Genomic DNA, 15,144 nt, shown 5'->3' on the forward strand with positions numbered 1-15,144 from the left:
CATCATAGCCCTCTAGTAACTCCTGTAATTCCTCAGGATTTCCTACCTGCTTCTTTGCCACGGATCCTCCCCTACCTGGATACTGTATCCCTGGATAAGCCAACACCTACCTTACTCTGACCGTAAAACCACAGCACAGGGAAAGATCAAGCAACCCACAGTTCCCTTTCCTTCCAGTCCTTCTTACCAGTCAGACAGAGATAGAGAGTGTCAGTAGAATATGCACGAATCAAGTGAAATAAAAATAATTGAGTTAGTTTGCTCCATGTGTCCACTGCTCAGGTAAGACTGAAATATATGTATGTATAAATGTCAAAATACAAACTGCATAATTTTGATGATTTGGCATATAAGTGAAATGCCCTTGTAATTTATTTATTTATTTATTTATTTATTTATTTATTTATTTATTTTAAAGATTATTTATTTTATTCATGAGAGTCACAGAAAGAGAGAGGCAGAGACACAGGCAGAGGGAGAAACAGGTTCCATGCAGGGAGCCTGATGTGGGACTCGATCCTGGGACTCTAGGATCACACCCTGGGCCAAAGGCAGGCACTCAACCACTGAGCCACCCAGGCATCCCTGTATTTATATTTTAAAACTGCCATTGCACAATATAAAGATGAATGGTAAAAATCCAGGCTAGTTTAAATTTTTAACTTTTTTTTTACTTAGAATGACATTATATAGCAAATACAGAAACCCATCATGGCAAGTTGAGAGACTACAAAGGAAAGGAAAAAGCTTTACATATATTTAGTGCTGGGTCCTGCAATGTTCCAATCCCAGGTGGAAGACCCCTCATGTCTTCCTTTGGGTGAGGACCTGTGAGGGTGGGACCCAGGACTGCCCACCCCTGGGTCAGGTCCTCAACTCCCAGAGCCCAGGACTGTAGGTTGGAATAGATGGCCCTCCTTTTGTGTAACATGCGTCCTGGCTGGTGAAGACCTAAATGCTCCCTGGGGTCCTGCTCTCTCCTGGTGTGTCCTGGTCCAGGTTTTGGGGTACTGAAGGCATTTGGGGGAAGCCAGCCCTCTCAAGCCTGCCGGTGATGCTGTCTCTGGCCTTTGAGGGCATCTTCACTGACTACCAAGCTGCCCTCCAGCCTGGCAAGCCCTGTGGGTTCCTAGTTCCCTCCCCTTAAGTTGGGGCTCCCCAAGGACGGGGCTTGCAGATGGACCTCTGAAACAAGAGGCTGGAGATGGGTTTCTGCTTCCCTTCTCCTGTCACAGGTCCCCAGCTGGGTGAGGGAGAGCCGGTGGGCTTCCTCTACTTGGCTTGCTTTTGAGGGACAGAGAAGGGAAGACCCAAAACCCTTGGCAGTGATTGGCTAGCACCCCCCCACCCTGCCTGCAGCAGGCCCCTGCAGATGAGGCAGGCCCTTGAGGATGAGGCAGGGGGTGGGGGGTGGTGTGGTGGGAGCGGGCTGGGTGGGAAGCAGGACACTCCTCAGACTGGGTCCTCAAGGAAGGCAGGGGAGGAGTGGGCAGCACAGGGTGGTTCAGACTCTTTCGGGTGTGAACATCCTCTGAGCTGATCTGCAAAAGGCATTTAGTGCACTTAGAGGTTGCCACTCACAGAAGCTCATTGGTTGAGGAGGAGGAGGTTGGTGAACTGGTGGGGCCTCCCTCCTCTGCCACCAGTAATGCCCTCCATCCCCTCTTCCTTGCTCAGGGCTTCCTTCTTTCCTCTCTACTCTCTTCCCCCCTCCTCTTGCTGCTGTTCCTCTAGCACACCAGGCTTATGCTGAGCCAGGGTCTTTGCACTTGCTTTATATTTTGTCTGCAACCATGGTCTCCCAGATACTTAATGACCGACTTGACTGTTTCTTTCTTTTTTTTTTTAATTTTATTTATTTATTCATGAGAGACAGAGAGAGGTAGAGACATAGCAGAGGGAGAAGTAGGCTCCCTGTGGGGAGCCGATGTGGGACTCGATCCCAGGACCCTGGGATCATGCCCTGAGCCAAAGGCAGAGGCTCAACTGCTGAGCTGCCCAGGCATCACAGGCTTGACTGTTTCTTGGGTCTTAGCCAAAATGTCACCTTCTGTAGGATGGTGTGTCCCACTGCCCAGCCGACATGTCTCATGAAGCCACTTTGATATTTCACTGTTCCAGTTTTCCTCACGGTACTTGAGAGGTGGTCATTTTGCTTACCTGTTTGTTCACTGTCTTTCTCCCCTTCCCCGAAGGCTATGAGCCTTCAGCCTTCACCTTGTCACCTTGTCCATCTTGTTCCTCATGTCCTCAGTGAGTGGCAACACATGGTAGGTGTGCCATACAGACAGAACTCCGCTTTTTTGGAGTTCACAGTTTCATGAGTGAAGTGGGATTGAACAAGCAAACACATGTCCACTACATATTTTTTGTTATTTTTAATGGTGGAAAGATATAATATAACATAAACATTTGGGAAAAAAAACCCATAAAAATTTGGTCTTGGGGCACCTGAGTAGCTTAGTAGATCGAGTGTCTGCTTTCTTTCTTTTCTTTTCTTTTTTTTTTTTTTTTTTGCTGCTTTCGACTCAGGTCATGATCCTGGGGTCCTAGAATTGAGCCCCACATCGGGCTCCCTGTTCAGTAGGGAGTCTGCTTCTGCTTTTCTCTCTGTTGCTCCCCCTGCTTGTGTGCTCTCTCTCAAGTAAATAAATAATATCTAGAAAAAAAAGTGACCATCCTTAACAATTTTTTTTTATCCTAACCGGTTTTCAGTGTACAGTTCAGCTGCATTAAGTACATTCATTGTTTTTTTTTTTTTTTTTTAAGATTTTACTTATTTATTCATAGAGACACACAGAGAGAGGCAGAGACACAGGCAGAGGGAGAAGCAGGCTCCACGCAGGGAGCCCGACATGGGACTCCATCCCTGGTCCTCAGGATCATACCCTGGGCTGCAGGCAGCATCGCTAAACTGTTTCACTACCGGGGCTGCCCAAGTACATTCATTGTTATGCAACCATCACCACCATCCATCCCCAGAACTTTTCATTTTGCAAAATTAAAAGTCTGTACCTCTTAAATGGTAACTCCCCATTCCCTCCACTTCCCCAGTCCCTGGCAACTACCATTCTACTTTTTGTCTCTATGAGTTTGACTATTCTATTTTTATTTTATTTATTTATTTTTAAGATTTTATTTATTTATTCATGAGAAACACAGAGATGTGTGAGAGAGAGGCAGAGACACAGGCAGAGGGAGAAGCAGGCTCCATGCAGGGAGCCTGATGTGGGACTCGATCCTGAGACTCCAGAATTATGCCCTGGGCCGAAGGCAGGGGCTAAACTGCCAAGCCACCCAGGGATCCCCTGACTATTCTATTTTTAAAAAAATATTTTATTTTTAAGTAATCTCTACACACAAATACAGGGCTCGAACCCACAATCTTGAGATCAAGTGTCAGGCACTCCAAGTTTGACTCTTCTAGATAGTTCATATAAGTGGAATTATACAGTATTTATATTTCTGACTGGCTTATTTCACTTGGCATAATATTCTCAAGGTTCATCCATGTTGTAGCATGTGTCAGAATTCTCTTCCTTTTTAAGACTGAATAATATATTCATTTTATGTATATGCCCCATTTTGCTTATCCATTCACCTATCAATGAACACTTGGGTTGCTTCTACCTCTTGGCCATTGTGAATAATGCTGCTATGAATGTGGGAGTACAAAAATCTCTTCAAGACCCTGTTTTCAGTGCTTTTGTGTATAAACCCAGAAGTGATTGTTGGATCCTATGGTAATTTTATTTTTAACTTTTTGAGGAACCACCATACTGTTTTCCTTTTTTTTCTTTTTTTAAGATTTTAATTTTTTATTCATGAGAGACACAGAGAGAGAGAGGCAGAGACACAGGCAGAGGGAGAAGCAGGCTCCATGCAGGGAGCCCAACGTGGGACTCGATTCTGGGACTCCAGGATCACACCCTGGGCCAAAGGCAGTGCTAAACCGCTGAGCCACCCAGGGGTCCCCACCATACTGTTTTCCACAGCAGCTGCACCCTTTTACATTCCTCCCAATGGTGCTCAAGGGTTCTATTTTTTCCACATCCTTGCCAACACTTGTTTTTTTCTTTCTTCCTCTTCTTTTTTTTAATAGTAGTCACACCCTGATGGGTGTGAGGTAGTATCTCTTTGTGGTTTTGATTTGCATTTCTCTAATGATTAGGAGGCACATTTTGAAGTAAACATGTTTTGAGAGAATGAGGGGGAGGGAGCCTCTTAACTCTGGTGGTCTGGAAGGAGGTGGTATTTAGGAAGGGAAGGAGGCAGCCAGTGGAGGATCTGGTGGAAGAACATTTCAGGAAGAGGGAACAGAAGTGTGAGTGAGTGCTGTGTATTTTTGCCAGAGAAATAGTGAATAAATAATGGGCAAGGGGTTGGTGGTGGGAGATGTGGTCTGAGGGGTAGATAGGGCTTTAGGCCATGGAAAGGAGTTCGTATTTGCAATTTATGGTAAGCATTGGTTTCCCGAAGTCATGGGGAGGGGGAGAGACACAGGGCACAGAGGGATAGATGGACGGAAAGGCAGGGGCTGTGTGTGTGATGATGTGGCTGTGTGCGCACAGAAGACAGTGTGGTGCATGGTTGCCTGGCGCTTGTGGCTGTGTGCCCTTGCACATGTATGCACGTGGAGGCCTGAGGTATGTGTGTGTGGATGTATGTGTGTGTGGATACCCCAGAAGCTTCGATCACTACGTGATCTGTCTCGAGAATGTGCGTGTCCACTTCTTCCTGCCCACGAAGGCCGCCCCAGGGGGGCGGGGGGAGGTGCAGGGTGGCTTCCCAAGCTCCTACCACCGGCCTGGAACCAGCGAGGAGGATGCGGGACCATACGTAGGGGTTGAGGCTGGTCTCTGAGAATAGCTACCAGTCTTTGAAATCTGGAAGGCGACGGCTAGTCTGCTTGAGACCAGGAGACGCGTCCAAGCCCCACGTTTGCTGGGCGGCGAGGGGTGCACGGGCCTAGGGCTGGGCGGGCAAGGCGGGCGGCTGCAGTTCCGCGAAGGGCCGCACGGGGGAAGCCGAGGACGCGAGCCGAGGACAGGGGCGGGCGAGTAGGGCTGTGGAGGAAGGGCAGGGCCGGAGGGGGCTCGCGGCTTGTTTCCAGGTGGTTGGCATGAGAGAATAAAATGAAGCCAGGAGCCCATCGCTGTCCCGGTGGCGTTGCATTTTGTCCTGACAAGTCCAGAGAAGTGGAGTCACTTGCACAAGGTCTCTCGGTGCGGGGATTCAGACCAAGCCAGCCTGACCGCACCACCAGTGCTCTAACCACTGCCCCACCCTGAATGAGTTCCTCTGCAGATGGGCGTCGGTTTGTTCTTCTGTCTCCTGGCCTTGCCTGGCCCTCACCACTCCCTACCTCTTCAGAGCACCCTCCTGCTTTGGGCAGGGCTGTGCAGGCTGGGGAAGGAGGCTGGGTCTTAAGGCCCCTCCCTGAGGTCCCTGGGGAGGAAGGATTAAGGCGCTTCTAGGATGAGCTCAGATGGATGCCCCCATCACGAAGGTAACAATGGCATCATAAGATCAGTTGTCTTCCCAGCCTTCCCTTATGCTTTGGGCTGGGGAGGAGGTTCTCAAAAACCTGGCTGAGGGGATCCCTGGGTGGCGCAGTGGTTTGGCGCTTGCCTTTGGCCCAGGGCAAGATCCTGGAGACCCGGGATCGAGTCACACATCAGGCTCCCGCTGCATGGAGCCTGTTTCTCCCTCTGCCTATGTCTCTGCCTCTCGGTCTCTCTGTGACTACCATAAATAAATAAAAATTTTTAAAAAAAATTTAAAAAAAACCTGGCTGAACCCCTGGCCTGCCTCTGTGGGCTTGCCACCTCTGCTGATTCTCCTCTGAGCATGAGGCCCAAGTCCCAAGGACTGTAAGCTGGGATACAACCAGAGACCCCCTCAAAAATACACCAACCAGGGGCACCTGGATGCCTCAGTCAGGTTAAGTGTCCAACTCTTGATCTTGGCTCAGGTCATGATCTCAAGGTCATGATATTGAGCCCCATCCTGGGCTCTGTGCTCTGCTTGGGGTTCTCTCTTATTCTCTCTCTGCTCCGCCCCCCCCCCCCCCCCCACCAGCACTGACATGCACTCTCTCTCTCTCTAAAATCTCTCTTTAAAAAAAATGCACCAGAGATGCCTAGGTGGCTCAGCGGTTGAGAGTCTGCCTTTGGCTCAGGACATGACCCTGGAGTCCTGGGATGGAGTTCCACATTGGGCTCCCTGCATGGAGCCTGCTTCTCCCTCTGCTTGTGTCTTTGCCTCTCTCTCTCTCTGTGTCTCTCATGAATAAATAAATCAAATCTTAAAAAAAAAAAGCACCAATCCCTCACTCCCCTTCTCTCATATAAGTGTGTGACTAGCAGCTTGGCCATCCCTGGAGAAAAAAACATGGATGGTTTCAGCTGAGCCCATTGAATAGAGAGGTAGACTGAGGCCCAGATAGAGGCTGGGACTCATCCAGGATCATGCAACAAGACAGAGGCTGAGGCCCTATTCATTTTTATCTAGAAAGGACAAAAAGACTTCAGACAAGAGAGTCAGTAAAATATGTACCCACAGGTTGGAGATTGAGGGGCCAACAGGACAATGACCACACCTTCTCCTCCAGAAAATCTACCCTGACTGCCTCCTCTGGCACCGATATGAGAAATGGCCTGAATGCCCTTGATATTTTGTCTTGTCAGGGTGGCCAACAAGCTTTTCTGAGTTGCTTTAAGGGACCTCAGAGACCCTTAGGCCATTCTCTTGGTCAGCCTAGAAATACCCTCTAGAGCTCTCCTTGTTGAGGGCTGCCCATCTTGCTTGCATGCGTTATATACTAGGGAGCTCACTGCCTTAAAAGGCAGTCCATTTCATTGTAGGACAGCTCCTATCAGTGAGAACTGGCCTTCTTGTGCTATGCAGCTGTTGGAACTAGCTCACCCTGTGCAGCACAGAGCATGTACCTTTGCTGCTTACAAGCCCTGGTTGGCTGCAGAGAGGCCTATACCCGCTTAGTCATACACTAGCTTTCTCTCTAGCTTAAATGGGCCCAGCCCCCCAGGAACACCTTTTCCAGGCCTGCATGCCCTGAGCAGCTCTCCCCCTGGGTGTACTCCAGGTGGGTATTCTGCGGTGATTGTTTCTTCCTCAGTACAGAAAAGAACATGTGTTTGTTATAGGGAAATTAGAAAAATTACTGACAATTCCACCACCCAAAGGCAGCCCCCTTTAGCAGCTTGGACTTTCCTTTCAGGCTGCTGCCTGCGTGTGCTAAGAAAGTGGGAGGTAAAAGCTGGTGGGAAGAGGCCTTTTAGGGGAGGAAGGTAGTTTTTGTTTAACTTAACATCTCTGGCAGCCCTGGTGTCTTAATGGTTTGGCCCTGCCTTCAGCCTAGGGCGTGATCCTGGAGACCCGGAATCAAGTTCCGCATCGGGCTCCCTCTGCCTGTGTCTCTGCCTCTCTCTCTCTCTCTCTCTCTCTCTGGTCTCTCATGAATAAATAATTAAAATCTTAAAAAAAAAAAGCCATCTTCAAGGGTTGTTTTGTTGTGAAGACAAGTTTTTCTCTGGAAGACAAAGGGAAGGGACAAAGAGTATGAAATCATTCTGATAATAAAGAAGAATTTCAAGTTTCCAAGGGCTGTGCTAGAGGGGTGGGGAAATTTTTCTGGAGTGCTGCCCTCCCCATTAGCTCCCAACAGCCTTTTGCTTTCACCTTCAGTCACCTTCCTCCTCCTGGATCTGGAGGGCAGGTGTCATGGGAGCAAAGCAAACCTGGGTTCCAGTTGGTGGCTACCCCCGTCAGGATGGGGGAAATGAAGTCTGCAATCTTGAACCCCTAGGGAAGAGCCCTGCAAGATCTGGCTACACCTTGTGGAGGTGTGCAAGAAGGGGGTGTATCCCCAGGGAACCACAAGGGGCAATGGGACAGTGTGTGGGGCGGTGAGCGGCAGATGGGGAAAGATTGCGGTGGAAATAGGAAAGCAGCACCAGCTGTGAGGACGAGAAACTAAGCCCCCAAGAGCTCCAGGGAGTAGGATGGGGTGGGGCATCGAGTATCCTATGTCTCCGGATGGGGCATGGAGAAGGGTGACCCCAGGGATCTGCTTTTCCTTCTCAACTATATAGGTACAGAGAATGTCTTCCCATTTGAGAAAAGATATGTGATGTACCATTTTAATTGCTGCATAATATTCCAGAGCACAATGACACCATGATTTCTTCATTATTATTTTTATATATTTTTAAATATTTTATTTATTTATTCATTAGGGATGGGACTGGCAGGCAGAGACAGAAGGAGAAGCACGGAACAGGAAGCCTGATGCTGGACTCAATCCCAAGACCCTGAGATCACAGCCCGAGCTGAAGGCAGATGCTTAATGGACAGAGCCACCCAGGTGCCCCACCATGATTTATTTCTTTAATCAACACCCTATCTTAGGACACTGAAGTTGTTGACAACTTTTTACCATTATAACTGATTTTGTAGTGAACATCCTTATAGTTACATCTTTACCCACACTTATCTTTCTTTTCTTTCTTTTTTTACAAGATTTTATTTATTTATTTATGAGAGACAGAGAGAGGGAGACAGAGATACAGCCACGGGGAGAAGCAGGCTCCCTGTGGGGAGCCCAATGTGGGACTCGATCCCAGGACTTGATCACGCCCTGAGCCCTTTAAAGGCAAACGCTCAACCACCGAACCACCTAGGCGTCCCTTATCTTTCTTTTCTTAAGATAAATTTGGAGCAGTGGAGCTGTGGGATTGAAGAGTAGGAAACCTTCCAGGCTTTTTTTTTTTTAAGATTTTATTTTTTAATTTTTATTTTTTAAAAATTTTTATTTATTTATGATAGTCACACACACAGAGAGAGAGAGGCAGAGACATAGACAGAGGGAGAAGCAGGCTCCATGCACCAGGAGCCCGACGTGGGATTCGATCCCGGGTCTCCAGGATGGCGCCCTGGGCCAAAGGTAGGCGCTAAACCGCTGTGCCACCCAGGGATCCCCTTTTTTAAAGATTTTATTTATTTATTCATGAGAGACACACAGAGAGAGGCAGAGGCAGACAGAGGGGGAAGCAGGCTCCTTGCAGGGAGCCCGATGCGGGACTCGATCCCAGACCCCGGGATCACACCCTGAGCCAAAGGCAGATGCTCAACCGCTGCGCCACCCAGGTGTCCCAAAGATTTATTTATTTTGGAGAGAGACAGAGCATGTGTTCGGGGGATAAGGGCAGAGGGAGAGGGAGAGTCTTTTAAAATTTTATTTAAATTTAATTTTAAAATTATTTATTTTATTTAAAATTTATTTAAATTTATTTAAAATTATTTTATTTAAATTTTATTTTATTTAAATTAACATAGTATGTAAAATTGGTTTCAGAGGTGGAGATAAGTGTCTTCTACAACACTCACTGCTCATTACATCATGTGCCCTCCTTTTTTTTTTTTTTTTTAAAATATTTTATTTATTCATGAGAGACATAGAGAGAGAGAGAGACACAGGCAGAGGGAGAAGCAGGCTCCATGCAGGGAGCCTGATGCGAGACTCGATCGCGGGACTTCAGGATCATGCCCTGGGCCCGAGGCAGGCGCTAAACTGCTGAGCCACCCAGGGATCCCCACGTGCCCTCCTTAATGCCCGTCACCCAGTTGTCCCATCACCTCATCCCCTCCCGTCCAGCAACCCTCAGCTTGTTTCCTATGATTAAGAGTCTCTTATGCTTTGTTTCCCTCTATGATTTTGTCTTGTTTATTTCTTTCTCTCTTCCCCTATGATCCTCTGTTTTGTTTCTTAAATTCCACATGTGAATGAGATCATATAATGATCATCTGTCTCTGAAAGGGAACCCTCCTACACTGTTGGTGGGAATGTGAACTGGTGCAGCCTCTCTGGAAAACTGTGTGGAGGTTCCTCAAAGAGATAAAAATAGACCTGCCCTACGACCCAGCAATTGCACTGTTGGGGATTTACCCCAAAGATTCAGATGCAATGAAACGTCGGGACACCTGCACCCCGATGTTTCTATCAGCAATGGCCACAATAGCCAAACTATGGAAGGAGCCTCGGTGTCCATCGAAAGATGAATGGATAAAGAGGATGTGGTTTATGTATACAATGGAATATTACTCAGCAATTAGAAACGACAAATACCCACCATTTGCTTCAACGTGGATGGAACTGGAGGGTATTATGCTGAGTGAAATAAGTCAATCGGAGAAGGACAAACAATGTATGTTCTCATTCATTTGGGGAATATGAATAATAGTGAAAGGGAATATAAAGGAAGGGAAAAGAAATGTTGGGAAATATCAGGAAGGGAGACAGAACATAAAGACTCCTAACTCGGGGAAACAAACTAGGGGTGGTGGAAGGGGAGGAGGGCGGGTGTTGGAGGGGAATGGGTGATGGGCACTGAGGTGGACACTTGACGGGATGAGCACTGGGTGTTTTTCTGTATGTTGGTAAATTGAACACCAATAAAAATTAATTAAAAAAAAATCAAAAAAAAAAAAAAAGAAAAAAAAATGATCATCTGTCTCTGAATTATTTCCCTTAGTGTAATACCCTCTAGTTTCATCCGTGTCATTGCAAATGGTAAGATTTCTTTTTTTGATGGCTGAGTAATATTCCATTGTATATACATACCACCTCTTTATGCATTCATTTGTCGATGTACATCTGGGGTCTTTCCATAGTTTGGCTATTATGGACATTGCTGCTATAAATATCGGGGTGTGGGTACCCCTTTGGATCACTACATTTGTATCTTTGGGGTAAATACCCACTAATACAGCTTCTGGGTTGTAGGGCAGATCTATTTTCACCTTTTTGAGGAACCTCCATCCTGTTTCCCCAAGTGGCTGCACCAGCTTGCATTGAGGGAGACAGAGTCTGAAGCAGACTCTGCACTGAGTGCAGAGCCTGCTGTAGGGTTCAATCTCATGATCCTGAGATCAAGACCTGAGCCAAAACCAAGAGTTGGACATTTAACTGAGTGTGCCACCCAGGCACCCCAAGATACAGACCATTTCCATTACTCCAGAAAGTTTCCTGCTCACCCCTACCCCTACTGTTCTGATTTCTTTCCATAACTGCTTAGTTTTACCCATGCTAGAACTTCATAAAGATGGAATCATACAGTATCTACTTTTTATGTGTCTGGTTTACTTTATTTAGCATGATGTTTTGGAGATATATCCATGTTATTGTGTATATCAGTAGTTTGCTCCTTTGTATTGTTGAGTAGAATTCTATTGTACGGATGTATAACAGTTTGTTAGCCCATTTGCCTCTTGGATGGACACTTGGGCTCATTTCAGTTTGGGGCCATTGTAAATAAAGCTGCTATGAACATTCCTGTACAAGTCTTTGTGTGAACATATGTTTTCATTTCTCTTGAAATAGAAGTGGACTTGCTGGGTCATAGTGTAGTTGTATGTTTAGTTCTATAAGAAACTGTTCAACCTTTTTACAAAATGGTTATACACTCCCACCAACAAAGGGTGATTTCCATTGTTGAGTTTGAAGCTCATAATACAAGGAAGTTGTATCCAAACCTCCTTGGTTTTGGATGCTATATTTCAGTGAATACCACTGAAGGTCATAATAACAGGGTTGGCTGCAGTTGCCCTGGAAGTCACTGGACACCTTGGACTGTTTCTCATGCACAGATGAGTGGATGGATGCCAAGACTTCTTGATCCTAAAACTGTACAATGGCTTTGTTGGAATCTGAATGTCAGGTTTTCCACTAATTTCCACATTAAATTCCATCTTGTTACTTTTGACTTACCCCTCCAGCTAGTCCTGATAATGATGAGAGTAGCGAACTCACATAGACTGACCTGTGCCAGCGACCTCTCTCAGAACAATTCTACCAGGGAGCTCTATTATCCCCATGTTAGAGGTGAGGAAATTGAAGCACAGAGAAGGTAAATGACTTTCCCAAGCTGCACAGTCAAAAATGAGCTAGGATTAGAACCCAGGTAGTTTGGATCCAGACATTATGATCTTTTTTTTAAAAAAGATTTTATTTATCTATTTGAAAGAGAGTGTGAACGAGGGCTAGAGAGAGAGAGAGATGTGAGCACGGGGAAAGGTAGAGGGAGAGGGAGAAGCAGACTCCCCGCTGAGCTGGAAGCCCAATGTAGGGCTCAATCATGGGACTCTGGAATTGTGACCTGAGTGAAAGGCAGATGTTTAACTGAGTCACCCAGGTGCCCCCCACCCAACATTAGGATCTTAACCACTCATCTGCTGTCTCTTTCTGGCTTCTGATGTCATTTCCCTCCATCTTCCGGTTTCTGCAAACATGCTGAGCATGTCTCTAGGTCTTAATGCCAGGGATTGATTAAAAAACAAAAACAAGAGCAGCCCTGGTGGCGAGTGGTTTAGCACTGCCTGCAGCCCGGGGTGTGATCCTGGAGACCTGGGATCAAGTCCTGAGTCGGTCTCCCTGCATGGAGCCTGCTTCTCTCTCTGCTTGTGTCTCTGCCTTTCTCTCTCTCTCTCTATGAATAAATAAATAAAATCTTAAAAAAAACCCCAAAAAACCCAAAACCCCTATGACCAGGTAAATCGGGGGCCAAGGGAGGAGTGGTGGCATGCTTCTAAAGATCTCCTTTAGTACTTGTCCTATTTTATTTGCCATAGTCTCTGATGGTATTTACTCCACCAGCTGCAAAGCCATGGAACTTGGGTCCAGCTGTGGTTTTCCACTATGGTCTCAGGACAGCATTCATCAAATGGCTCTCTGGAATCCCCACACAATCAGCATTTCAAGTCAGTCCCCAGATATCTGCCCATGGGCCCAAAGAACAAAGGAAACAAAGATGGGGCTGGAGTAGCACTTGTTTGAGTCCCTGTGAGCACCTAGTGGCCCTTTATAGCTCCCAGGTCTTGGCCCAGTATCTAGTGTATAGTAGGTACTCAACAAATTCTTTTTGGTTATTTTTTTTGAAGGTCACCTTATTTTTTATTGTGGTAAAATAGACATAGCATAAGAGTTAATATTTTAACCATTTTTAAGTGTGCAATTCAGTGGCATTAGGTGTGTTAAAAATATGCAGGCATGATCACTATTTGTAGAACTTTTTCATCATACCAATAAGAACTTAGTACCCACTAGATAATAACTTTCCTTTCCATCTCCCCCAGCTCCTGGTAACCTCTATTTTACTTTCTGGTTCTATGAATTTACCTATTCTAGATACTTCTTAGAAACATACAATATCTGTCCTTTGGTGTCTGGCTTCTTTCACTTTGCCTAATATTTTCAAGGTTCATCTGTGTCTTAACATGTGTCAGAATTTCCTTCCTTTTTAAGGTTGAATAATATTCCATTGCATTAGACATGTTTTTATCCATTCATCTGTCAACAGACATATAAGTTGCTTCCACCTTTTGGCTGCTGTGTGTAACACCACTATGAAGCTTGTTATTTCATAGTCTCTTTCTAATCAGGTTTCCCCCAACCTTTTCCATTTGAGTGGCTCTTGTACAGCCCCTGTGACTTCCATGTTGCTAAATCCAATGGTCATCTTTCAGTTCTCATCTCACTCAATCCATCAGGACCATTTGATCAGGTCCATATCTTTCCTCCTTGATATTATTTCTGCCTTGAGCTTATAGGCTCCCACATTTTCCTGCTTTTCCTCTACTTAAAAAAAAATATATATATATATTTATTTATTTGTGAGAGACACAGACAGAGAGGCAGAGACATAAGCAGAGGGAGAAGCAACAGGAGCCTGATGCAGGACAATCGTGATCTCAGGGTCCTGGGATCAAGTCCCACATATGGCTCCCTGTCCTGCTGGGAGCCTGCTTCTCCTTCTCCCTTTGCCCACCAGGCTTGTGTGTGACTGAGCTCTCTCTCTGTCAAATAAATAAATAAAATATTAAAATAAATAAAAAAATGCAAGTCAAATCAGGTCAATTCTTTGCCCCAGATTTTGGGTGGTTCCTCATGTCACTATGTAAGGCCATAGCCCTTACATAGCCTACAAGGCTTTGCATCATTGGGCCCCTGCTCTCTCTGTGTCTTATCCTCTACATTCCCTTCTTGTTCTTTTTGCACCTCGCTGTTCCAGGAACCTGCCAGGCACACTCCCAGCTCAGAGCCTTTGTGCTAGCTATTCCTGGACTTTGGAAATCACCCTCCACTCCCATATCTACATGACAAATTCCTTTACTGCTTTCTTGTCTCTGCTCAGATTCACATTCTCAAAGTCTTCTGGCAGTATTCTGTTTGAAGTTGCAATGCCTGTCATCCTGTCTGCCCTCCTTATCCCCTTTACACTGCCCCATTTCCCCTTGTAGTATTTGTCGTGGTCGCTCTTATAAATTTTACTAATTTATTGTATTTAATTAATTAATTTATTATCCTACTCTCACCTCCACTAGAAATGATTCTGGAGGTCATGGATTTTCCTCTCTTTTGTCTACTGATAGGATTCAACCTAGAATAGTGCTTGATACATGTAGGGCCTCAGTAAAAGTTAGTTGAAAGAATGAATGAAGAAAGTAATTGTGATAATTTGGAAGAGATCTGCAATCTAAAATAGTCATTGAAGCCAAGAAAATGTGGGCCTCGGGCCTGGCCAGGCGTCGTGGACTTTACTGCTGTTCACTGGGCAGCAGTCATCCTCCTGCTCCTGGGAGCTCTCTCTGCATTTGCCTTTGGGATGGATCTGCTTCCACCATGGGTCTGGTGGGTATGGATAGCCTGGGCGGACTCCACTCTCCACTCCCGGGGTGGGCAGGGGGCAGGGCAGACTCTTCAGGCCAGTGATTGGTTCAGGACAGGGCATATTTCACTGTCCAGGCCAATGAAACTGCATGTTGAGAATTTTACTTCTCTTCTTGGGATGGGTAAGGCTTCTTCCTCCAAAGGCAGATGTGGGCTCAGAGCTGCCTTGCCGATTTTGTTACTTTGTTGGAAGAGCCTGCCCAGAATCGGAGTCAACACAAAGGACTACTGAGCTACAGATGTGGAGAAAGATATTTAGGAGCCTTGATGCATACCACCTACAGCTGGATCTGCTCCCGGACTTTTCATTTACACGAGCCTCTTTTCATTGAACAGAGTTTCTGTCCCTTGCAGCTGCTTACATGGTACCTGCCTGAGCTCATGAACTGGGGAGTGAG

General features: G+C 46.1%; 1 protein-coding gene across 1 annotated transcript in view; it reads left to right on the forward strand.

Annotated features, from left to right (window-relative positions):
* The window catches only part of PSD2 (pleckstrin and Sec7 domain containing 2), an 81,800-nt gene that overhangs the window by 10,038 nt on the left and 56,618 nt on the right, over nucleotides 1-15,144 (forward strand). The window contains exon 2 of the mRNA XM_072749758.1: nucleotides 8,259-8,386. Coding sequence (XP_072605859.1) covers nucleotides 8,369-8,386 — 18 coding nt within the window. The 5' untranslated portion in view covers nucleotides 8,259-8,368. The remainder of the gene's footprint in view (nucleotides 1-8,258; nucleotides 8,387-15,144) is intronic.

The sequence above is a fragment of the Vulpes vulpes genome, chromosome 2 (genome assembly GCF_048418805.1).
Source record: "Vulpes vulpes isolate BD-2025 chromosome 2, VulVul3, whole genome shotgun sequence".
Classification (NCBI taxonomy): Eukaryota; Metazoa; Chordata; class Mammalia; order Carnivora; family Canidae; genus Vulpes; species Vulpes vulpes.